The sequence below is a fragment of the Galleria mellonella genome, unplaced genomic scaffold (assembly GCF_026898425.1).
Source record: "Galleria mellonella isolate WM207_F2 unplaced genomic scaffold, CSIRO_AGI_GalMel_v1 utg184, whole genome shotgun sequence".
In the NCBI taxonomy this organism is placed as follows: Eukaryota; Metazoa; Arthropoda; class Insecta; order Lepidoptera; family Pyralidae; genus Galleria; species Galleria mellonella.
The window spans coordinates 965,918-989,981 of NW_026442025.1; the positions used below are offsets into that span (position 1 = coordinate 965,918).

The following is a 24,064-nucleotide window of genomic DNA, read 5'->3' on the forward strand; positions in this document are numbered from 1 at the left end:
GTTTATTTTATTATTGTTAACTATGGCTGAGTTACCGTTTGGTGGAGCACCCACATTCGAATTCACAACCAATCAAGATTTCCAAATTTACCTACAACGGCTGGAACAGTGGATGTTGGTTCATGATTCCGGTGGGAACGATAAGGCGAAGGTCAAAAAGAGGGCATTACTACTCAGCACACTCAGTGAAGCGACATACAAGTTATATATAGATTTGGCTTTGCCGAATAAGTTGGAGGAGTTGGAATATGAGAAAAACTGAAAATGAGTTACGAGGAGTCGAGCTGGCGTAGATGAGGAACGAATCGTGTTCATCCAACCCCCCGTTCCCCTTCGGCGATCGAGCGAGCAAATGTTTCAGAGCCGAATCGACCCGCTGAAAGTCAACCTAGCCCGAATGTGGTTGACAAGTATACGGGTCGGCAAGATACTAACGAGGACAACAAGGACACCGTCGGTAGGGGAGATGACCACGTGGCCGCGGCGAGCGTATGCATTACACAAGCCGTAAGTTCGACGTGTTCTCGCAAGTAGAATGCGAGCGCCATTGCACGAATGCAGTACGAGGCAAGACAGACCGTCGCCCTTCAACGAAAGCAGCTGCAAATGGAAACGGAATTGATACAGATGAAGTTAGACGCAGACACGGCAGCGTTGCAGGAAAGCAGCCAGGACGAAGAAGATGAACCAGCTGAATAAGTGGAAGATCGAGTCAACGCCTGGATGCAGGATAGCATGAACGCCTTACGGGGGGAGACATCCAGGGTTAAGGCTCAACCACTGGTTCAACAACAAGAGAACATCCACGCCAGAAAAACGAAGCCATTGGAGAAGGTGACATGCATTGAAGAGGACCATACGCCCCAAGCCAGGAAAGCAGTAGCGCCCCTGCTAAATGCGTCCACTCATCCAGAACAAGTGACGAACACACTAAAGCAATGTTTTGGACGGCTGGAGGTGATAGCAGACCAAATGATGGAAGAACTGAAGCGTCTACCAAAGCTTGGCGGATCACCGACGGAGCTCAACACGTTCGCTGTGAAAACACAGAACGCCGTCGTTGTGTTGAAAAAATTGAGAATGGGCTACCTTCATAACCCGTTAATGCTTAGGGAGGTGTTAGAGAAACTCAGCCCACGTCAAAGGGCCCGGTGGTACGATTATGCAGAGTCAGAAATGGAAGCATCGGACCAATCGGAGATCGTGCTGCTATCAGAGTTCCTGATTAAGGAGGCCAACTGAGCACTCAAATATGGCTTCACCACTGCTCTGGCCGGGAAAAAGGAAGCATCACGATCGCCCTTAGGCCGTGTCCCCAGTAGGCAAACTGTTAGCGGCCGACTGAGTTTGCGGCGTATCGATTTAGTACGCCCTTCCATATATTTGAAATGGAGTGTCCACAGTCTGCTAGTTTTGCGCTAACTGTACGCGGTTTGCAGCGTTACGCGCGCTGACTATCTCAGTGAGCGGCCGACTCCCACCAAAACCGGTTTCAGTCGGCGGCGGCGATATGTTTGTGTATTGTTTGCCGGGCGTAGTGACTCAGTTTGCCGCAAACTGTTCATGCGGACCGTTGGAAAAAAGGTATCGCCGTGTTTGGATGTGTTTTTTTGCATCGCACCTAACTAATCTCAACGCACACACACATCACAGATGTCCTTTGATACGGAAAGGTTTATTAGTGAAATACAGAATAGACCATGCATATAGTACGTCGAGTGAAGAATACAGCAACAGAGTATTAAAGCAGAGCAATTGGAATGAAGTCGCTGATATTATTTACGATGATTGGCAAAACTTAGAAGAAAACACTAAACAAAAAAGAAGTAAGTTCCATTTAAATTAATTTATTACTTATTCAACAATATACTTGTATCACTCACTACATAAAACAAAGTATCATCATTTACCTACATATTATTTATGGCTTTACAAACTCCGTTACACTATTTCGTCCTGTAGCTAAAACTTACAAATACTATTTTGCCAGGGTAGCTTTCCTTCGTTAAGAAAATAGTTTTTAAAGTTTTCTTTTGCTGTTTTTCCAGAATTTGATACAGTAATAATTTGGTTCCTTGTACTTGTAAGAGTTGTTGAGGTACGTCGCGAAATATGTGCATATTGTACTTGTTCTCTTGGCAAGAGATTACATAGAAAAAATTAATTTTGAAATTTTCTTTAGCAGTTAACTGAATATCCTCATCTCCTTCATAGTCAAATTGTTTTCGCTTATGGCATCGACGTAGATAAATTTCAACAGGAAATTCCGGTTGTATTTCAAGTGATTCACATAATTCATCAGCAATTTTCAAATACTTTTCGAAATTTTCATCATTTCTAATACTTTGGAAAAAAATTAAAATATTATTAATAGATTCAGCACATGAAGTAAGATTCCAAGAAACGGTCTGCATCATTTTACTAATAATATTTACTTTTTCTAAGATTTCGTACCATATTACTGTGGAACAAATAAATTTGTACGATTTAATTTTCATTGCCAAACATTTAGCTTCATGTTGACCTATTGGTGTTGAACATTCTTCCGCTAGTTCTATTAGGCTGTCATAAATTTCACCTAATTCATGACGCAGTGGTCTAATCGCCTTAATCCTTGATTCCCACCGGGTTACGCTAACTTGTTTTACTGTTAACGATTTTACATGTTTTTTTAAAATTTGCCATCGAAAAGGTGATCCGGAAAAGTAATTGTATATTGCTGACACATTACTAAAAAAATCCACAGTTGAAAAAGAAACTTTCGCTGCATCATTGACGACCAAATTTAATGTATGCGCGTTGCATGGCATAAGCAAAGCTCGTGGATAATTGTCCAAAATTCGTTTCTGCAATCCAATATGTTTTCCAGCCATATTTGATCCATTATCATACCCCTGGCCTCTCATATCGTTAACATTTAATTTAAGAGAGCTTAATTTTTCAATTAAAAAGTCGTAAAAAGCTTCTCCAGTACTTTTTTGAGCTGGAGAAAAACCAACGAAATTTTCTCTCACTTCTACTTCGTCATTTTGAATATGCACATATCTCAAAATTATTGTAATTTGCTCGACATGTCCCATGTCCGGCGTACAATCCAAAATTACTGAAAAATATTTGGCGTCTTTTATTGCTGACAAAATATATTTTTGAATTTGCGCTGCAAGGATACTAATTATTTCATTTTGGAAGCGATTTCCCGCATAATGTGGCATATGGTTCTTTAAAGCAACTGATTGTTGAATGCGATTTATGTGATCTGCCATAACATCATCAAATTTTCCTATCATTTCAATTGCTTTTAGAAAATTTCCATTATTGTTTTCATACAATCTGCTCGAGCTACCTCTAAACGCTAAACCCTGTACTGCCAGAAATTGTACCACAGATATCATGCGTACGACAATTTGATACCATCGTTTTTTCTCTGCGTCATAATACCGTTGCAAATTTTTATCAATTGTAGCTTTGTTTTTTAAATTTAATTCCAAATTTTTCCAATTGGTGCAATTTCCGATATGCAGCGATGTTTTTTCATGACGAGATAAATTATCAGATGTGTGTTGTCAATCATTGAAGCCTTCATTAACTAATTTTATTTCTTGTTTGCCAAATAATTTACAACAGAAGCAAAATATGGAATCCGTTTTTGGAGAATAGATTAACCACTCACGATTAAATTTTTCACCATTTGGCATTTTTCTATAGAAATAAGTTGATGAAAATGATCTTCCCAATTCATTAATTGGATATGTAGATTGTTTATTTTGTATGGGTCCTTTTTCGATTAATATATCCAATATTTTAGTGGTAATTGTTAAAGGCCAGCAAGCTGGATCATTTAAATCCATACACATAGCAAAATATGCTTTATCAATTTCAGCGGTATCGGTATTGTATAGATCGATATCCTTATTATCTTCTGTTTCCATTTCGTCGGTACTACTAGTATTGTCATTAGCCTTTTCATTTTCGACAGATAATTCATTTTCATTTTTATCGCAAAACAAATCATCAATTGGATTTAATTGGCTACTACAACTACTTTCCGGTTCTGGCGATTTTACTAAAAACTTTGTTAATGAGCCAAACATTTTTTTAGCTTCATTTTGCTTTTCCTCTCGCTTTCTTTTATATTGCGCTCCAGGCAATCTTTTCGTTTTCCTTTCAGACATTCGTAGGCCTTTAAAAATGTAAATGAGCAGTGATATTAAATTTTAGGGTAGACTTTCAATTTTGGGCCCGGGAAATTTTGGCGGGTCTTTTTGGAGGGAAAAGGCCTTTTGATATGAAATTCTTAAATAAATATTAAAAAATATTTAATATACATTAATATACATTATATTTAATATAATTAAAATATACATTAATTATAGATTTTAAGTAATTTAATATTAAATTGCGCTATTTTATTATTTATTTTAATTATTATTTAATTTTTTTTTAATTTTTTTAATATTATTAAATATTTTTTAATATTTATTTAAGAATTTCATATCAAAAGGCCTTGTCCCTCCAAAAAGACCCGCCAAAATTTCCCGGGCCCAAAAAGTGAAAGTCTACCCAAATTTTACATTTTTTGTGTATTACCTTTTTCAGTCTTTGTCGAGTAAATAAACTTTTTATTAAATTTCACCACACGAACACACAACTAAAAGTTTTCAGGAATTAAGCAATTTATTTTTATTCGTTAAATTAAAGACTTTAATAATATCGGATCACACACAGGACACAAATAACGATTTATCCTCGCTAGTATATAGACTAATACGACTAATAAGACGAATAAGACCGCTTACGCGACGCCGGTCAATTGAAAAAACTATTTCGGCTCGTCGCTCGTGCAATGTTCGAAAAAATTCGGATTCGCTGCATGACTAGGTATATAAATACTACAACGACCTAATCAGTTTTTATACATTTCTTATTTCTGAGAAACTCTTTTTAGATAGATTAGATTAGAGAAACTGTTTTTACTTCGTATCTTAATGAAAACAAACCGATTGTATTTTTGCCCAGTAAACAACTTGTAACGATTTGGCCGCCTCTTAATTTCGGCCGCCTGCGTGCGGTGCACGCAATGAACGCCCGTCAGGCACGGCCCTGTCTCTTGCTATGACAAAATTATGTAAAATACAAACAACTTTTACGATAGCGATGATTGTATTCACATTAGTTGCAATCGGTGTATGCAAAACTCTCCATTTGCTTGTTAGGATGCCGAATGCATATTTCACGCATCTCCTAGCCCGGTTATGACGATAATTGTAAATTCGCTCTTCCTTATTTAAACTTTTATTAGGAAAAGGCCTCAAGATATGCTTTTGTAATCCAAATGCCTCATCCCCAAGAAACACGAAAGGTTGGGGCAATCCATTTGAATTAGGCAATTTAGTAGAGTTAGGAATCTTCAGAGACCCACGAGCTAATTTTTTACCAAAAGCACTTTCTTTAAATATATTGCTGTCAGCATTTCGTCCGCAAGCACCTACATCAATGGCAATAAAAACAGTTTGCATCTGTTACGGCTAACAGAACAATTGAGAAAAACTTCTTATAATTAAAATAGTTAGACCCACTTTTTAGTGGTTTTCGAATACGAATATGCTTGCTATCGATAGATCCTATACAATTAGGATAATTGGTTTTTTTATAATATCGTTTTGCTATTTCTAGCCACAATGCTTCAGAAAGTTCTGGCATTTCCTGTGGCTGTAAAATATCCCATATAATGCATGTAGTTTCATTTATTATTTTCGATGTTAAAGACCTATAAAAAAATGGAAGGGTTTGCGCGACTATCACGCCAGAGAAAAAAATAAAGATTCCTCACTCAAAAGCGGAAGTGGGGCACCAAAAAAACGCAAGACACCTTACTTGGACATGTTACACTTTTTAAATGTTTCTAGAGCTAGCAACCAGACATCTGGCAATATTAGCGCCGAGACGTCTAACGACAGTAGCGCTTTATTAGATGAAAATGATTCTACTGACTCGGTAGTCAATGTCAGTAGACCAAAAAAGATGACTGTGTTTCAAGAAGCACTAATTAACTAGTGGACTACGTGCATCGCCAAGCTGGATTCCGGTCGCAATCGCAGAAAAGTACTACGAAACATATCCAGCGAGCTGCGGGTACACGGTGTAACATAGGCCATAACTAAAAACGACAGTTATGAGAAGACGCTAGGCCTGTTATGGGATTCGACGAAAGATGTACTTTAAATATAGTACATCTCTAAATCGAGTAAACAAGGAGGTCAAAGACGGAAAACGACCACCAACGAAGAGGGAAGCCCTAAGCGCGGTAATGAGCATATATGACCCGCTGGGGCTGTTAAGTTGCTACACGATCACTGCAAAGAGCGAATTACAGAACCTGTGACGACAGAAGGTGGGCTGGGACGAGAGAATACCCACGGCGTTCGCTGAAGTATTCGCCGAGTGGCTAAGAAGTCTGGAACACATTAGCCATATTGAGCTGCCGCGAAGCTACAACGGGGAGAGTCCAGTACAGAACCGCCAACTTCACGTGTTCTGCGACGCAAGCGAGGATGCTTACGCAGCGGCCGCTTATTGGCGGCTAGAACAAAAAGATGGGAACGTGCGAGTGATATTGGCAGCGGCGAAAGCCAAGGTGGCGCCGCTCAAGACACAAACCATCTCGCGGATGGAACTCTAGGCGGCATTGACAGGGGCACGACTGGCGCACCACGTACGTGACGAGCATCGCTGGGATATAGATAGGATCACGTACTAGACAGACGCACGCGTGGTGCTGCATTGGGTGAGGAACGGGAGGAAGCGATAAACTCCTTATGTTGCACACCGGCTGGGGGAGATCGCCGAGCTGAGCGCCCCGCACCAATGGAAATGGGTACTAACGAAACAAAACGTAGCCGACTTAGCGACGAGACCCGGATACTTGCCGCAAGACGCTGACGATGCGTGGTTCACCGGGCCAGCGTTACTAAGACAACTGGAAGTCGAATGGCCATAGAATATGCCGGAGCAGCCAAGAGAAGAAAGCGAGCAAGTCGTATTACACGCTAACAACACGTGTTCGCTCTGTTTACCAGAACTGGAGCGTTTCTCAAATTACAAACGCCTCATCAGAACGACGGCCTGCGTGCTACTCTTCATACAGAATTGTAAGGGCCCGAAGGGAGATTTGGCCGTTGAACATCTGGATCGGACGGAAAATTTGTAGATAAGGCAGGCACAGGGGGAAGACTTCCCAGCAGAATTAGAAACCCTTCGAAAAGGCAAGCCGATCTCGAAATCTAGTCGACTATATCGCCTCGACCCCGTTTACAAAAATGAAATGCTGCGTATCCATGGGCGAATTGGTGCAGCCGACGTATCGAACGCTGTGAAACGACCAGGTTAGTAGTGGCGCAAGAACACAAATTGTAGGCGACTTACATATTTAATATAAACTTTATTTTGTTTATTTATTTACAAATATTTATTTATATATTGTAGGTCACTTACACAATTAATATTATATTTTATTTATTTATTTACAAATATTTATTCACATATATTTATTTATATATCTTACACACACTAAATCGTACGGATGTAATGAAAACATGCAGTCGAGTAGCGTTGCCGCTCGATCTATTTTTAACCCGTGGCGGTGGCCGCGCGGCCTGCGCGGACGCATAGATCAGTCGAGAACTATCGCTTTGCTGGACAGTTGTTAACTTACGTTATAATATTTAGATATAGCTTCACGCTTATTTTATGTATATAGTTGCTAATTATTATTTTTATCTGTGTCCTCAATCTTTGTAATATATATATAGCTGTGCTCGTATAATCGTTCTCCTTCTGTATTTATGTGATTTGTGAATATTCTGTGTGGATGTACTAAAACATTATATAGGTAGTAAGTCGGACCTTTAATTTATATACTGATCTATCAACCACAATACCCACATCATCATCATATTTCCTAAACAAAGCATCGGACCACTTAAACTAAGAGAGAACGGTTCAGTATTTCAAGAGTTTGGATAATTATCCGGAATCAAAAAAGCTTGCAGCACGCATTCTCTGCATGTTTGGTAGCACCTATTTATGTGAGCAGATGTTTTCCGTCATAACAATAAATAAGAACAAACATCGCACAAGACTTAAGAATGAACATTTCCAATCAGCCCTTAAAATAACTACAACGAATGTGATACCTGACATCAATGAGCTTGTCAAAAACAAGAGAAGTCAGGTATTTGGATTCTCGAGCTCAATATAACCTACCATCTTTTATAACTTTGATATGATTTTTAACAACCGTATATTATATACTTATATAATTTAATAAATAAAATGTTATAGTAATTCAGTTTATATTTTTTATTTTCAATCTGGTACACCTAATTTAAAATTTGTATGGCCCTCTGCAAAATTGAGTTTGACACCTCTGCTCTAATAGTACGAGATCCGGCTGCAGAATCAGTGTACTCATCGAGTGTTTGCTGAAAACCAAATTTTTACACATATTTATGATTAGGAGAATTTATATCTACTAGGTTGCCTATCAAAATGTGGCCGCTAGTATTTTTAATTAAATTATTAATAATTCATAATCCGTAAGAAATTTCATTGACTTGTTTTTTCAGTAAAATGTCGTTCACTTTACGGCAACATCTATAAAGACTGTGAAAAATCATGGTTGCCGTTGCGCACCTGGCCGCACCTCTTCGCAGCCAGGTGTACACAGGTATGATTTTATTACATTTATACACCCACAACGTATATTCATAATTTATATATCAAATTAAAGCTAATTTTTTTCTGTTTATTATAGTATACGGTTGCCTAATTAAATCTGGCCGCAAATAAGGGTTGCTGGCTATTAAATATAGTAAATATTAAAAGTAGAGTGAAAGAGAGCTAGCGCGTAACACCACTAGTCAAACGAGGATAGCGATTGCCAGCTGTTGGACAGTTTAAAGCCATTGCGCATGCGTCAGATGCTAGTGTTCTCAATGGATCAGTTGCGACTTTTATTCTAAGATAAAAACCACGCTGTTTTGGAGTACGTAATACACAATATAATATATTGCTGTTTCATTTGTGCATCGAAAAATTATCAATCTCATCAGTGTGAAATAAAATTTATAAAGATGAAGGCGTGTTTTCTGTGCGACAAAAAATGCAATGTACTAGACTTTGATAATGCTTCATTTAAAAAGTGTTCTCTAATGTTATTGTTTCGTCGTAAGAAAAATATAAATATCATGACATTTTATTAACACTTGAATGTACCGATGATTTCGGATATCATACAGAGTGTTTGAAAAAAGTTACAGTTATAAAGCAAAAAGATAAAGAAGAATTCGAAAGTTTTTGCAAGACACAAACCGTAAGTAAAATTTCAATCGAACTTAAAAAATATAGGTTATAGTTACGATGTAAATAATACAGTGCTAACTTTGAGGTTATTTGTTAGAAATTATTTTTTTTTTATTTTTCATTTTTATAGAAAAACGTGGTCACATAGTTCCACCTAGTAATACCTAGGATATTCAATTTGTTAGATACGTAGAATTCTTCATGTAGTCGAACCTTTTTGAACCTTCTTTCAAATAATTAATAAAGAAATAAAGAAATAAGAAGTAAAGAAGTAAATGCTATCACCGACTTTCTCTGTTAATCATGCTTTATATCTTAACGAAAAAAATATATAATTGTCTATATTTAAAAAATTAAAAAAAAACAAAGATTACATATTTATATTCTTTTAGATTGACTTAATATTGCAATTTAACTTTTTAAAATACAATGAAAACCGTGCTGTTAAATGACAATGGAATATTTTACTATAATACCTCATTTCTTATAATTTACAGATTCCGAGCTTCCCATCAGTTCTTCATGACCAAAGTATTCCTGCTGTAGACTGTGATCTAGTGAGTATATACAGCAGAAATAATATTAATCGGATATAAAAAAAACTTTTCTAGGACTACAGTTTTAATGCAAATTGTCTTTCAACGCATCCATTTATTTTGCAGGACGAATCAAGGGGTAACTTGAATGATGAACTAACTACACTTTCAGTCGATGAACAGCTTCCGACAACTTCTTCAAACGAACAGCCTAGTATATCTGCGCAGGAAGATGCTCATTCTCAGTCTCTTCAAAATTTGTCATCTGCTGCTACAATATCCCAGCAAGCTATTTCATCAACAAACAAAAAATCAGCCTGCTTTTTTTGTGATCATGTTGAGAAAAAAGTTGGTAAAAGACGAATTTATGTAACCTTCCCGCAATCAGAAGTGATAGTTAAAAATATACAATCAATAGCCCAACAATCGAACGACTCAAAACTATTAGCAAAGCTAGAGAGCACTCAATCTGTTGCTTATCATTCAATCTGTTTGTCATCTTATCAGATTTCACAAAAGCGAAAGTGCGAAGAACAACCAGAGCCAAGACATTGGCATAAAAATCGTCAATTTCATCAGTTGGCATTCAATGCAATTTCGGAAATTATAAAAGCAGAGATTATTGAGAATAATCGCGTTATGTATCTCTCTGTTTTGCTATCTCAGTATAAGTCTTTGCTATTGGAATTTGCTGAAGGTCAATTAAGCGCTGAAGATTTGGAGGAATATCGTGCTGAAAAATTAGAAAATAAAATTGTAAAAGCTTTTGGCGATCGTATTACTGTGGAGTCATCCATGGGAACACCAAAAAGGAAAATCATTTATCAGTATGACATGGACACGTCTCGGTTAGCTGGTGAAATTGCTAAATTAGAATCATCCAAGAAGAATCGGTGTCGAGATGTCGCTTACGAATTGCGAAACAGTATAACATCTCTGGAAAGTACGAAGCTACCAGATAATCTGACTCCAGAGGATGTAATTCGTGGAGAGTGTAATATTCCAGAACAACTGTTCAATTTCGTGTGCGACTTAGTTCAAGGACCAGATATTCGTCGTAAAAATTCAGATGACGACTTAGTGAAAATAAAGTCAGTATGTAGTGATCTGATTTATATAGTATCGAAAGGTAGAATTAAACCATCAAAACATCTTACACTCGGGTTATCAATGAAATCTGTGACAAGTTCGCGAAAAGTTCTAACAATATTAAATAGATATGGACATACAATAGGCTATAATTTAGCAGAAGAGCTTGAAACTGAGATGACGTATAGTTCTCAAAAAGAAAACAATGTGATACCGGCCGGTATAAGCAGAGTTGATGGGCTAAGTACTCACGTAGCTTTCGATAATTTTGACCGCTTCGTCGATACAGCCACTGGTAAAGATACTCTGCACGATACAGTCGGTATCATTTATCAGTTTCGCAATAAAGAAGATGGCCCAAATGACATGGACAATTCGGATACTTCCGATTCAGAATCCGTAGGTGCATATGTTCATGAAGGACCCACGGAGCCTCTTGCAAGAGCTCGTAAGAGACGGCGTTTTGAAGCACCTCCAAAGGAAATTCGTCCCTTTGTCAAGATACCTTTCACAAGTATGACGTTTCTTCCTTTTCAAACAATTACTGAAACAATCGATTCGTGTCACTTACAAAAATTAATTGCAGTTGATAAAGATTTGATTTGGAGTATGTCGTTATCTCGAATAGATTCAGTACCCATGTGGTTAGGTTATAATTGCAAAATTGGCATTGATGAGAGTAAAATCCAGACAGTCGAGTACTTATCACCAATAAATGAGTCTCCTACGTCGCTAGCTGTTGTTCAGGAAACTCTTAACATTGCAAAGGAAGTTGCTAAGAATTGTAATCAACAACAGATCATAGCTACTTACGATTTAGCAATAGCCAAATTAGCTATGCAGATTCAACATACTAAAAAGCCAGAATTTGACGATATATTCATTAATTTAGGTGCATTCCATACTCAAATGGCTTTCTTCAAAGCAATTGGAAAGTATATTGATTCTAGTGGACTAATAGAGATTTTAGTTGAGGCTGGGGCACTAGCAGGAGGTTCAATGAACAGCTTTTTGGACAGTAAACATTTTAATCGATGTAAGCGGCTACATCCCTTAGCTTCTAGTGCTTTGGAGATTCTTCATTTTGAACAATATTTATTTGAAATTAACACGGATGGTGGAGAAACTTTGAACGAAGACTTAAACGTGGTAATGAATACTTCGTATGGAATCAATGAGAGCATTATTTTACCTGATTCACTGCATTTAATACTGGAGGGTTACAAACAATTTCGCGAAATAACACTTCAGGGCGGTCATGGAAAGACAGCTCAATATTACTTGCAGTATACTGAGCTTATAAACATATTTCTTCGATTTTCTAGAAGTATTCGTTGCAGTAATTTTGAACTCTACTTGGATTCTATCTTCGAAATGTGTGGTTACTTTTTTGCATTCAATCAGCCGAATTATGCCAAATGGGCTGCTATGTATTTAAATAACTTAATCAAGCTGAAGGTTGAAAATTCGACTTTACTTCAGGAATTTCGTGAAGGTGCATTCGGTATTAGACGCACAAAATCATGCTTGGGCAGATCACCTGTAGATTTGACTTTAGAGCAGACAATTAATGCTGATGCCGGTAATACCTTGACTGGTGTTAGCCATTTCACAAACTCGATCGCTGCTCGAGAAAGATGGGCTCTTAGTCATAGTGTCAGAACAAAAATTATGTCATTTGTAAAAGCAGAAATCGGATTTTCTCAAGCAGATGATACTTCTTATACGTTAAAGAAGAATCGAATTGAGAAAGACTCAAAGACTCTGAACAGCATTGTTGAAACGATTAAGAAAACAATGAATCCTTTTTCTGAAAATGTAGACCACCAGCTACCTACCAGAGGGAGACTTTGTACAAAAGTCGATTGCTTGGGCACCTCTGTCCCATTCGTGTTTCAACCGTGAAGCAGTTGTGTTTGCATGACTGTGTTTCGGTTTGAAGGGTGGGATATGGCGTGAATTTACAGGGTACAGAGGAATAACACCTGAGTCCTCAGGAATGGCAACGCATGGGGGTATCATGGGTGAAACAGTATAGTCTGCTATGTCCATGGTACTGCTCATGTCTATAGGCGACGGTTACCACTTTCCATCAGGTGGGCCGTCAGCTTGTTTGTCATTCTAAGTTGCATAAAAAAAAAAAAAAAAAAAATCTTCAAATGTTACCAATTTTTTACTCAACGTTAATTCCTTAGGTCAAGAACAAAAGTTAAAGTTTTTTTCGGATTGCTTTGAAGATTCAACAAGATTCGTGAGACCAATAACTCGTAATAAAATACATAACTTCGCTTCAGATTGTGCTAAAAAAAGTATTAAGAGTGCCACCGGAGACAAAAAAACATTAATTAAAATGGAACGAGATATTTTTGGACGTCTGTTAGCAATTGCTATAAATCAAAAAGTTGACATTGGACACTGTCTATCATTCCCTCTTGCACCTGTACCTCCTGCACTATTCCACTGTTCAGGCGACATGATGAAGACGGACAAGTCAGCTTTAAGTAAACAATTGACGGCAAAGATTGCACCAACTAATCCGGGACAAGTCGACATAGAAATCATTGATGGTTTTTATTATTTATATTTAATTGGCTCTACTTTACCACAAACATTTGGAAAAATTGCAGAATCGATATTGATAAAACTATGTTCAAAGAATGCTCCAGTAGTTCATATCATCTTTGATAGATATTTAACGCCTTCCATTAAAGATTGCGAACGAGAAAACCGAGAAGGAATTGATATTCCATACACAATTAATGGGCCTTTGCAAACAAGACCCAATGATTTTCAAAAAAGCTTAAAGAACTTTCGTTTCAAAGAAGCCCTGGTAAAATTCTTAGCTAATCATTGGGCTGATCATTCTTTTGCAGCAGTATTAGGAAATAAAAAAATTTACATTACTGTTGAAGAGAAATGTTTTTCATATTGTTCTGCTGGAAATGTTGTAGTGAAAACTGAAGAAACCGAATTATCATGTTCACATGAAGAAGCTGATACAAGAATTGTTTTTCACATAAGTAAAGTACCTGAAAATTTAAAAATTTTGGTGAAAGCAGCAGACACTGATGTTTTAATAATTTTATTAGGTAATATCCATAAATTTCCTAATTTGCAAATTTGGTTGGCCAACAGTAAATCAAAAAAATTAATAATAAGGACGAAGTTTACATCAATTGTACGGACTTATCAATAAAATTAGGTCCAACTTTATGTCTTGCTTTGCCTGCTTTTCACGCATTTACGGGTTGCGACTACACAGCTGCATTCTTTAGCAAAGGGAAAGTTAGACCCTTCAATGTATTTATTAAGCATCCACAAATTCAACAAGTTTTTGCGTCTTTGCAGAATCCTTATGACATTTACAACGAAACCAAAATCGATGCAGTTCAACATTTTACGTGCCTTATGTATGGACTTCCAAAGTGCCAAAGTGTAAATGCCGCAAGATTGTTATTATTCAACAAAATGTACGCTTCAAAAGAAAACAGTGAAAAATTTATGAAAAGAATTCAAGGTTTTGACTCGACGCACATTCCACCGTGCTGGAAATCTTTAAAGCAAAAATTATTACGGACAATCTTTGTTAATTTGATGTGGTTAAATGCTACTGAGTCGGATTGCATCAAGTTCAGCGCGGAAAATAATGGCTGGCTGTTGTTCGATGGTTTTTTAAAACCAACATGGTTCCTGGGAGACTCAACTCCAGCGCAAGTTGAGAGTGTGCTGTGTGATTCCACGAACAAGCCTTCCGATAATAACGACGATACCGATATTTGCGATGAAAGTGATAGCTGCGATGATAGTGTGACTGAGAGCTCCGATGATTCAGATTTTTAAAAAAGAGTCACGGAAATATAAAATACATTTTAAAAAATTATAATTTGCTTAAATTGATGAATATGTAAAATATATGTAATACTTGAATAAAATCAAATCTTTTTTCATACAGTACTTGCACAACACAATTTTTTTTACATGGTTTTTTACAACCTTGGTTTTATTCATCATCAATATCCATTTTTTTTTTATTTTAAATTTGTTATTTATTTTTTAATTTTTTTATTTTGAAAAGAAAGACGTTCTTTTTGGAGTATTTATTATTTTGAGGCGTACCTACTATTGTTTGAATCGGAGGTTGAGAACAATAGCATTTGACGCATGCGCAATGGCTTTAAACTGTCCAACAGCTGGCAATCGCTATCCTCGTTTGACTAGTGGTGTTACGCGCTAGCTCTCTTTCACTCTACTTTTAATATTTACTATATTTAATAGCCAGCAACCCTTATTTGCGGCCAGATTTAATTAGGCAACCGTATATGATAATAAACAGAAAAAAATTAGCTTTAATTTGATATATAAATTATGAATGTACGTTGTGGGTGTATAAATGTAATAAAATCATACCTGTGTACACCTGGCTGCGAAGAGGTGCGGCCAGGTGCGCAACGGCAACCATGATTTTTCACAGTCTTTATAGATGTTGCCGTAAAGTGAACGACATTTTACTGAAAAAACAAGTCAATGAAATTTCTTACGGATTATGAATTATTAATAATTTAATTAAAAATACTAGCGGCCACATTTTGATAGGCAACCTAGTAGATATAAATTCTCCTAATCATAAATATGTGTAAAAATTTGGTTTTCAGCAAACACTCGATGAGTACACTGATTCTGCAGCCGGATCTTAGACTACGAGAGCAACAAGGGATTTAACAAGAGCATTGATTATAATATCTTTATTTAATTCAGATTTATTTACATTTGAAATTAATTGAGAGCTATATACATTACTGGATTTTTCCAGATATAGAAAACTTTTTGAGTCTGAAACATTTGAAGGCATACTCATAACAGTGGCATGACTACGATTGAGGTACTTATTCCTTTTCTCTTCCATTTTCTTCTTTTTAATGGGACAATTCCCAGAAAGTACTAGATGACTGCCGCCACAATTAAAACACATCGTGTCAACATCACATTCTTTATATAAGTGCTGACCAGCACACTATGAGCACATCTGTACAGCTCGGCAAATTTTGGTTGAATAGTTAAATTTTAGACATTTGGAACATTGAACTAATGGTGGAATGTAATGCACAGGATATCTGAAAAACAATGTAAACAATTTTTGACAATGTTGTTGCTGCAAATGTGACAGCAACTGTACCTAAATGAGTAAGTATTCCATCGTCTTTTCTCATAAAACGTTTAATAGAAATTACTTCTGCGTCAAAGCTAATATTTCTATATATATCTTCATTAGACATATCTGTCGGTACATACTGAAAATAGAATTCTTATAAGTTATCCATACTTTATTAATAATATACCATACGATTGGAAAAAAAGGAATCCATTCGTGACTTAGGTATTAATATTAGACTCAAAATTGTCATTTAGACAACATTATGATTACTTAGTTGCAAAAGTTGAATTTAGGGGTTTATCTTTAAAAGAATTAGACCTTTTAAAAACTCGCAAACTATTTTGTCATTCTATACAACACTAGTTAGAAGTTCACTTGAGTACTGTTCTGTTATTTGGTCTCCCTTTTTATCAGAACCACATTGACAGAATAGAAGCAATTCAAAAACGCTTTGTTAGATTCTTGAGCACTAAGTTTGGTCTGAGAAGGAAACTTCATTCGTATGAATTAAGACTTAATCATTTTAACATTAATTCTCTTATAAATAGAAGATCTATGTCTGATTTCATCACTGTCTATAAAATAATAAACTATAAATGGGACAAGTAGCACATTGTTGAGTTTTGTTTCATTTCGTACAGGTAATAAAAGAATACAAAAAATATTTTATATACTGATTTGTAATAATAATGTATCGTATCACAATCCAATTATCCGCATGTGCAGAAAATATAACAATGTATGCAAGGACCTTGATATTTTCCGACAATCCTTGCAATGTTACATTAAGGCTGCCAATTTGTTACTTTAAATTTATAGCCGTCATTCTTTTAATGTATATAATATCGAATGTTATGCAGAGCAGTTGTTGGAGTGCAAATTTAATGCTGTTTTATGTAGTATTTATTTTATTAATGTATTAGTTTGTAATCTGTTGCCTTGCTAAATAAACAGATAATGCTAGTTTTTTTTTTTGTATTAAATATGCCGGTACAAAAGCTTGAAATTTATTTTTATTCAAACATGGTCCATTTTAAGGAAATTATTTGCTGGTACCGGTTTTCTAAATGTGACACCAATTTTATAGGCGTTCACTCGATAAACTTCTACGATACCCTTTACATTTTCCGTAAATAATTTAGTCAAAGTTATAGGATTTTTATTCCCTACTTTCTCGTCTTACGTTGATTCTACGTACACTCCACAATCAACACAATGATTTTCTGGAAAATGTCTCTTGTAATTTGGTTTGGTGTACATTTTATAAACTTCACAAATACCTGAGTTATTAAGTGCTAATTTACGTTTCTTTGCCTGATCTTTCCTTTTCCTTGCAAGGTCGACGAGGTCTCCCCCGTCGCTACTTACACTCATTTTCTTTACTGTATATTACTATCTACAAATAGTTTTTAACACACAAATAAACAAAATATTTAGAAACAAAATAAAAAAGTGGAAATTTAAATCGCCCGTTAAGTTTAATTTTCCGCCAAAAAGTCCAACGAACTTGTCAATAAGTCCAACTGTCAAATTAATGTTACTTAAAAATAAATCACAGCACTCTTCTTTATAAGTAAGCACAAGTTGGTGCATTGAGACGCTAAGTAGTTCATCACATATCCTGTTGATACGTTAGAAGAAAAATGGGTTGGTTGAAAATCGATTCTCTAACGAATACGAACGTTGTATGGCTCTAACAGAAAACCAAATGGCATCGGTCTTATGGCGAGCTGAAGGAAGGTACACTCGTCGTCAGCAAGGAAAAGAAGTCATCTCCATGCTCCAGGCTCCTGGGCCGTGTTATCCGCATCATACCTGGAAGGGGCGGTATCGCAAGGGTTGCCGACTTCCAGACCAAGAAGGGTGTCATTCGTCGAGCATATAACACCATCTGCCCCTTGCCAGTGAAGAGTCTTGAACTTGACACTTCAACGCGGGGGGTATATAGTCAAGTTATCTAATTGTCTGCGGAGGAGGTCGCAGGGCGCGAGGCGCAGAGCGACGACGAGCAGACTCGTGGCTCGCAAAAGGCAGACAGGTCATCCAGCATAGTCGCAGCCGCAGGCGCACACTGCGTTCCGTAATTTAACTATCGGGCTAAAGTTTATAGTTTATAACCCAGTCAATATCATACAAACCACTCTTATTCTACTCTAAACAATATAACAATATTAAACGCAAGAGATCATGAAGCAGAAAAGATGAATTGGCTCAAAGCATTTGGAAAGCCAATATCCATCAAAAAAGGTGATGGTGTCTGTTTGATGGGATTTTAAAGAAATCGTTTTTTTTATAGCTTTTTCCAGATAATACAACAATTAATTCAGAAGTCGACAAACTGAATGATACGTTTCAACAGAAAAGGCCAGAATTATTCAAAAGAAGTGTAGTGTTTCATCAAAATAAAATCTGTGATTCTGTCAGTTTTGGAGCCGAAGTGCGTCGCAAATGGGATACAACGCCCAGCGGTTTATATGTGGTAAGTTTTCATGTTTTAGTTTTAACTGTATAGTAAGCAGAATTGTGGGTTGTGAATTGAAAGACTCCGATTGTCAAAACAAGTTTAATACGAGTAACAAGTAGGGGAGGTAGGGGAGCATTGGGCACTTTTTTACATAAATGTTAATAAAACTGTTATTTTTTATCATAATCAAAATTTTATTCCTAATATAGGGAGCACACATATTTGGTAGTAATTATTATTAAGAAAAGTTTCAATATTGTAATTAGTTTCAAAGTTACAAGAGATCTTCGAACACATGTCCAAAGTGCCCAAACCTCCCGGCGGTCGGGAGGTTTGGGCACCCATGTAGGGAGGTTTGGGCACTGTATTTAATATGCACGAAATTGCTTTACTATACTACTAGGCTTAAGTATTATATAACATTACTATAAAAAATTGTAATACAAACATTTTTTCTTATCATAGATTTTAGAAAAATTTAACAATGTGACTTAGAATCAGTACTGCACGATGTTAGACTTAATTAAACTTATCTTATATTTGGTATGATCCATAGAGGCTTGTCAAATTTATATTTTAAGCTGCCACGTTTCATCCATGTCGTTGGTGTAGGCAATTTTGTCTTTATATCCTCCAGGAGGACACTGGCTACGTCCTCGATGTCAGGAAATATAAAAGTATTTCTTAACTTACTCACTCTCATAAATTTTACAGTTGCCATCGTCTGATTAACATCTTCGATTATTCCAACATAATGGTAGACAGTTTTTTTGGTGTCAAATTTCACTAATACAAAGTTATTGATCTGGAAATTTCTATCCAGAACGATCACATCGTCTTCATCAAAATCTTCCGATTCAACAACGGTTTCGTCAGAAACTGAAACATTTTCTATTTCATCATCGCTGCTAATTTTCCTGTTTTTCTCTAGTTTGGAAGTAAATTCATCAGCAAGTTTCGGAATTTTTTTCTGTCCTGTATTTTTGAAGCATTTTCTATTTTTGTTGAGCTCTTTGATCTTATTTTTTCTTTGTCTTTCTTCTTCTTCCATTTCTATAAGTCTTTTCTCGGGTGTGTCCGTCAATATTCTAGTTTTTCCCTTCTTCCGTTTCATACCCTGCAATTTCCTGGGGCCGGCCTTCGGATACGGTCTTACTACATCAGGTGTTACATTGACAGTGCCACTAATTTGACTTGTAGAGGGAGATTCCAGTTGAGATGGCCCAATGACTTCCACATTTGAACTTGTACGATCCTCTAGACTCTGATTTTCCCCTGTTGAAGGCTGTTCAGTGACAGGTTGGTCTGAAATAGATTGTTCTGAAGGAACATTACCCTCTTCCGACAAGCAGCGATCAGTTATAAAAGAACAAGCGAAATCTTCATCGGAGAAAATATTTGAATTCAATGGCCATATGCCAGATTTTTCAAATCCACTTTGAATATTCTGCAACTTGAATGCTAGTGGAATGGCTTTTGCTGCTAATTTTGGTATTTCATAAATTGTTACTGTTTTGGCCGGATTGCTTACCATCCAATCTGTTACAGCAGTGTTATAATAAGTTTTCAGTGGTCCATAGACAGTCAGGTCTAGAGGTTGCAGTTTATGGCTGCAGTGTGGTGGGAAAGTCATTAAAACAATGCCTGATTGTTTGCAAAAATCGAGAACTGGTACTGAAATACGAGGTTTGTCCGGAAAGTACGTATAAAAGTTTTTTAAAAATTTTATTTTACAATTATTCAGGTAAATCAATTTTATCCCCTTCAAAGTACTCCCCCTGTGACATAATGCACTTGTGCCAACGCCGTTTCCACTGTGAGAAGGCTCCTTGAAAGTCCTCTGGTTGTAGGTTTCTCAGCTGCCCCGTCGTAGCTTTTTTTATCTCATTTATGTCCCCCAAATGCCGCCCCCGAAGTACCAATTTGGTTTTTGGGAACAAGAAGAAGTCACACGGGGCCAAATCCGGCGAATAGGGGGGGGTGTTCGGTCACCGTAATGGAATTTTTACTCAAAAACTCACGGACAACAAGAGAGGTGTGGGCAGGGGCATTGTCGTGGTGAAGAATCCAACGCCCCTCTCGCGCCAATTCTGGACGAACTCGTGCCACACGACTGTCTGACCGTTAAACGACGGTCCCCATTAACACAAGTTCGAATTCTTTCCACGTTTTCGTCGGAATGTGAAGTGGAAGGACGTCCTGAACGTGGGTCATCTTGAACGCTTTCTCGGCCCTCTCTGAATCTTTTTAGCCACTTGTGGACGGTTGGTTCCTTCACAGCATCATCCCCATAAACTGTTCTGAGATCGGCAAAAATTTCACGGCCATTCTTGCCGAGTTTCGAGAGAAACTTGATTACGACGCGCTGCTCTTCAACGGAAGCGGGCTCCATGCCGACGGGGTTTCGTTAAGAGGTAACTTCACAGATGGCGTGACAAGCCAGTTCGCACCGCACGGCGGTCAGACCAGAACTGAAGCATTGTTAGGGACATAAGGAAGGGGTCCTGCGCTTACCTGGCCTCCCCACTCCTCTTTCTCGCATTCCAGAACACTTTTATACGAACTTTCCGGACAGACCTCGTATGGCTCTCATGATTGTCCAGCAGCAAAAGAACTGGCGATGAAGGCGTTGGTTTTGCGTGTTTGGCGAAATGGTGAATATATTTTAAAAAATTTGGTGATGTCATCCACCCTGAAGGATGTGCTGCTCCATCTGAACCAACAGGGGCATCATTTAGCATATATGTTTTGAAATTAACCCGTGGGAATATGAAAAATGGTGGTATTGAGTTACCCAATGCATTAATACCGCAGCAAACCGTTACAAGCGTCCCTCTTTCAGCTGACGTTACTTGCCCAACTTGCTTAGTGCCTCTGAGAGCAATCACTTTCTGGGTTCGTTGCACCGTTGATAATCCAGTTTCGTCTATATTGTAAATAGACTCAGGGCCGAAGCGATGCCGTTCATACACAGTTTTAAGATTTTCAAAAAAATTTCCGACATTTGTCTTATTGAAACTTGTGGCCCGTGACAGACTGGTAGCCTCTGGTGTCCTTATCGAAAGTTGAGGCTGTCTTTTAAAAAATCCCCTTATCCAGTCTTTGGATGCAAGTTTCTTCTCTGTCCAGTTATCTGGTATTTTCTTTTTAATGGCAGTGGCGTATTCATAAACCAATTCGCGTGTTTTCAGTTTTGATAGTCCATGGTTTAGTTTAAAAGATGTTACAAGATATTCCGAAATTTTCTCTTCTTCATCTTTTGTGAATATTTGAGACGATATAAATTTACAAGAATTATCTTTTACGACACCACCCTGCTTGATATACCTTTGAAGGTTAGATCTTGGTATGTCATATTTATTCGCAGTACTTTTAATTTTAGCACCTTTGGAAACTTCTTCCAATGCGCGCAAAATAATATCTTTAGGGATTTCACGTCGCTTATTTTTCTTTTTAAATGAAAACGGCATTGTCCTAAAAAGAAATGATTAACCACTCAATCCAATAGGCATAGCAAAAAGACACCAAAATACACTAAAAACAGAGCCAAACATGCCCAAACCTCCCTCCTACCTGCGTGCCCAATGCTCCCCATAACCTCACTTTTCAAATAGATTAGAATAAGATTATTTTTATCAAATGTAGAAACCTAATTTACAGGCAAATATAATATTCATTAAACACAAAAGAAAAAGATAACACAGATACTTACACGTTCTTGCAGATTTCTTTGATAAGTTACATCAAATCACAAATAAAATATTTACTTCTGTACGCAGCAAACCGTTACGCGCATGTAACTTGACAACCAAGTGAAATGACAGCTGACACTTTAGATAAGCGGTGTTGCTAGTGAATAAAGTATAGTGCTGTGGTAGAAAACAAAAAATATCTATGAAAGTTTTGGAGAAATGAGGGGGTGCCCAAACCTCCCGACTGCCCAATGCTCCCCTACCTCCCCTAATACACACTTATTAGTGTTGAAGTATAGTTTATTGTGAACTTTATATAGCAACCCTAACTTTGTTTATGGTATTATAAAATAAAAAAAAAAAAAAACTTCTTGTGTGTCAATGACAGAACTGAAAAAGGTTGTTTTTTATTTCTCTTCTCCATCGTTAATAATCCATTTAGTTGACTTGTAATAACATATTTATTTGACGTGTAATAACAATAATAATCATAACAGGTTATGGCCCAGCCTGATTTTCCATTTATATGGTATTGTAATTATTCGTACAAAACTAGAACAATTTCCACAAGTCACAGCCGCCATTTTTTTTTCCGGTTGAAAGTTTTTTGTTCAGAACTTCTTGAGGTACTTGTCAATAATGTCTGTGCGATTAGATAAAATCACAGTGGACAAGTTGGAGGGTGAAGGTAATTGGATTTCATGGAAATTCGATATCAACTTACAAATAACCCTACATGGAGTTGAGGACCATGTGACCGGTGTAGCGCAACAACCAAAAGATGGAGAAGAACCAAAGTCTTTCAAATTATACCATGAAAAGGAATCAATTGCAAGGTATTTAATAGGTTCAACAGTAGGCAGAGAGCCGAAACAGCACATTTTAACCTGCAAAAGTGCGAAAGAAATGTGGGATACTCTTCATGCTGTGTATGAACAGAAAAATGAAAGAAGACTGGATCTTTTGTACTGCGAGCTATTTACGTATAAAAAGTTACCAGAGGACAGTATAGCTACGCATGTCTCTAAGTTACAAAGACTGTATACTCAATTAAACTTAGAATTGAAAAATGAAGGCAGTACTTTGCCTCAGTCCTTACTTTTAAACAGAATACTGAATACATTGCCTGTTAACTATCTTGAGTTCAAAAATGCATGGGAATCTGTCCCTGCATCGGATAGAAATGTAACCACATTAATGGAACGTCTTCGCTTACATGAGCAAAGATTGAATGAAAGCAAACCTGAAAGTGAAGTCGCTCTAGTTGCAAAGACTGAAAAGCGTATATATAATAAAGGTCCAGTTTGTAATTATTGTAAAAGAAAAGGACATATCAAAAAACATTGTTTTAAATTTAAAAATAAACAAAAATCTGATTCTACAAATGGACATGCTTTTGTTGCACATAGTACCGTGATAACTAAAGAGGACTGGATAATAGATTCTGGTGCGTCACACCATATTACTTCACATAGAGAGTATTTTGCTTCATATGAACAATTTGATAACCCAATTCCAGTTTATCTCGGAGATGGTAGTCAAATGATGGCTGTAGGATTTGGCATCATAGACATAAAAATGTTGGTTAATGGAAAATGGGAGAAAGGTCATTTAAAAGATGCTTGGTTTGTTCCTACCTGTAAACAGAATTTATTCTCTTCAGGGTCAGCTTTAAAAAATAATTTAATTGAAATAGGTGATAAAAATAAAAGAATATTTAAAAATGGCAATAACATAAAAGCAGTTGCAATAAGAAATAAGGGAAATATGT

General features: G+C 36.8%; 5 protein-coding genes across 6 annotated transcripts; 1 reads left to right on the forward strand and 4 right to left on the reverse strand.

Annotated features, from left to right (window-relative positions):
• Positions 1-1,831: 1,831 nt before the first annotated feature.
• Positions 1,832-4,722, reverse strand: LOC128200462 (zinc finger MYM-type protein 1-like). Its single transcript, XM_052893945.1, has 2 exons — positions 4,588-4,722; positions 1,832-4,180 (listed from the first exon to the last, which is right to left on the reverse strand). Exon 2 carries the CDS (start codon positions 3,390-3,392, stop codon positions 1,947-1,949), a length of 1,446 nt encoding a protein of 481 aa, XP_052749905.1. The 5' UTR covers positions 3,393-4,180; positions 4,588-4,722; the 3' UTR covers positions 1,832-1,946.
• Positions 3,564-4,172, reverse strand: LOC128200411 (zinc finger MYM-type protein 5-like). Its single transcript, XM_052893798.1, has one exon. It carries the CDS (start codon positions 4,170-4,172, stop codon positions 3,564-3,566), a length of 609 nt encoding a protein of 202 aa, XP_052749758.1.
• Positions 4,723-4,815: 93 nt separating the features above from the next.
• LOC128200463 (uncharacterized) lies at positions 4,816-5,982 on the reverse strand. Its single transcript, XM_052893946.1, is given in 2 exon segments — positions 4,816-5,508; positions 5,510-5,982. Coding segments are annotated over 2 exon segments (654 nt in total). The 5' UTR covers positions 5,701-5,982; the 3' UTR covers positions 4,816-5,045.
• A 7,167-nt stretch (positions 5,983-13,149) lies between these two features.
• On the forward strand, positions 13,150-15,667 carry LOC113513983 (uncharacterized). Of its 2 annotated transcripts, none has more exons than XM_026897966.3 (2): positions 13,150-14,119; positions 14,152-15,667. In XM_026897966.3, the coding sequence occupies exons 1-2, from the start codon at positions 13,336-13,338 to the stop codon at positions 14,823-14,825; spliced, it is 1,458 nt and encodes a 485-aa protein (XP_026753767.2). In that variant the 5' UTR covers positions 13,150-13,335; the 3' UTR covers positions 14,826-15,667. The 2 variants fall into 2 exon arrangements, with proteins under 2 accessions (XP_026753767.2, XP_052749926.1); XM_052893966.1 differs by having other exon boundaries at positions 13,150-14,074; positions 14,334-14,453.
• Positions 15,668-18,724: 3,057 nt separating this feature from the next.
• On the reverse strand, positions 18,725-22,535 carry LOC128200414 (uncharacterized). The gene is made up of 2 exons (XM_052893799.1): positions 21,179-22,535; positions 18,725-20,298 (listed from the first exon to the last, which is right to left on the reverse strand). Exons 1-2 carry the CDS (start codon positions 22,069-22,071, stop codon positions 19,131-19,133), a joined length of 2,061 nt encoding a protein of 686 aa, XP_052749759.1. The 5' UTR covers positions 22,072-22,535; the 3' UTR covers positions 18,725-19,130.
• Between the last annotated feature and the right edge of the window lie 1,529 nt (positions 22,536-24,064).

Bases quoted from the DNA above. Each gene is read 5' to 3' on its own strand.
- LOC128200411 (XM_052893798.1), bottom strand. From the start codon at position 4,172: ATGTCTGAAAGGAAAACGAAAAGATTGCCTGGAGCGCAATATAAAAGA.
- LOC113513983 (XM_026897966.3), top strand. From the start codon at position 13,336: ATGGAACGAGATATTTTTGGACGTCTGTTAGCAATTGCTATAAATCAA. The intron at 14,120-14,151 runs GTAAATCAAAAA...ATAAGGACGAAG, and splicing joins GCAAATTTGGTTGGCCAACA to TTTACATCAATTGTACGGAC.
- LOC128200414 (XM_052893799.1), bottom strand. From the start codon at position 22,071: ATGCCGTTTTCATTTAAAAAGAAAAATAAGCGACGTGAAATCCCTAAA. The intron at 20,299-21,178 runs GTCTGTCCGGAA...TTATACGTACTT, and splicing joins AATCATGAGAGCCATACGAG to TCCGGACAAACCTCGTATTT.
- LOC128200462 (XM_052893945.1), bottom strand. From the start codon at position 3,392: ATGATATCTGTGGTACAATTTCTGGCAGTACAGGGTTTAGCGTTTAGA.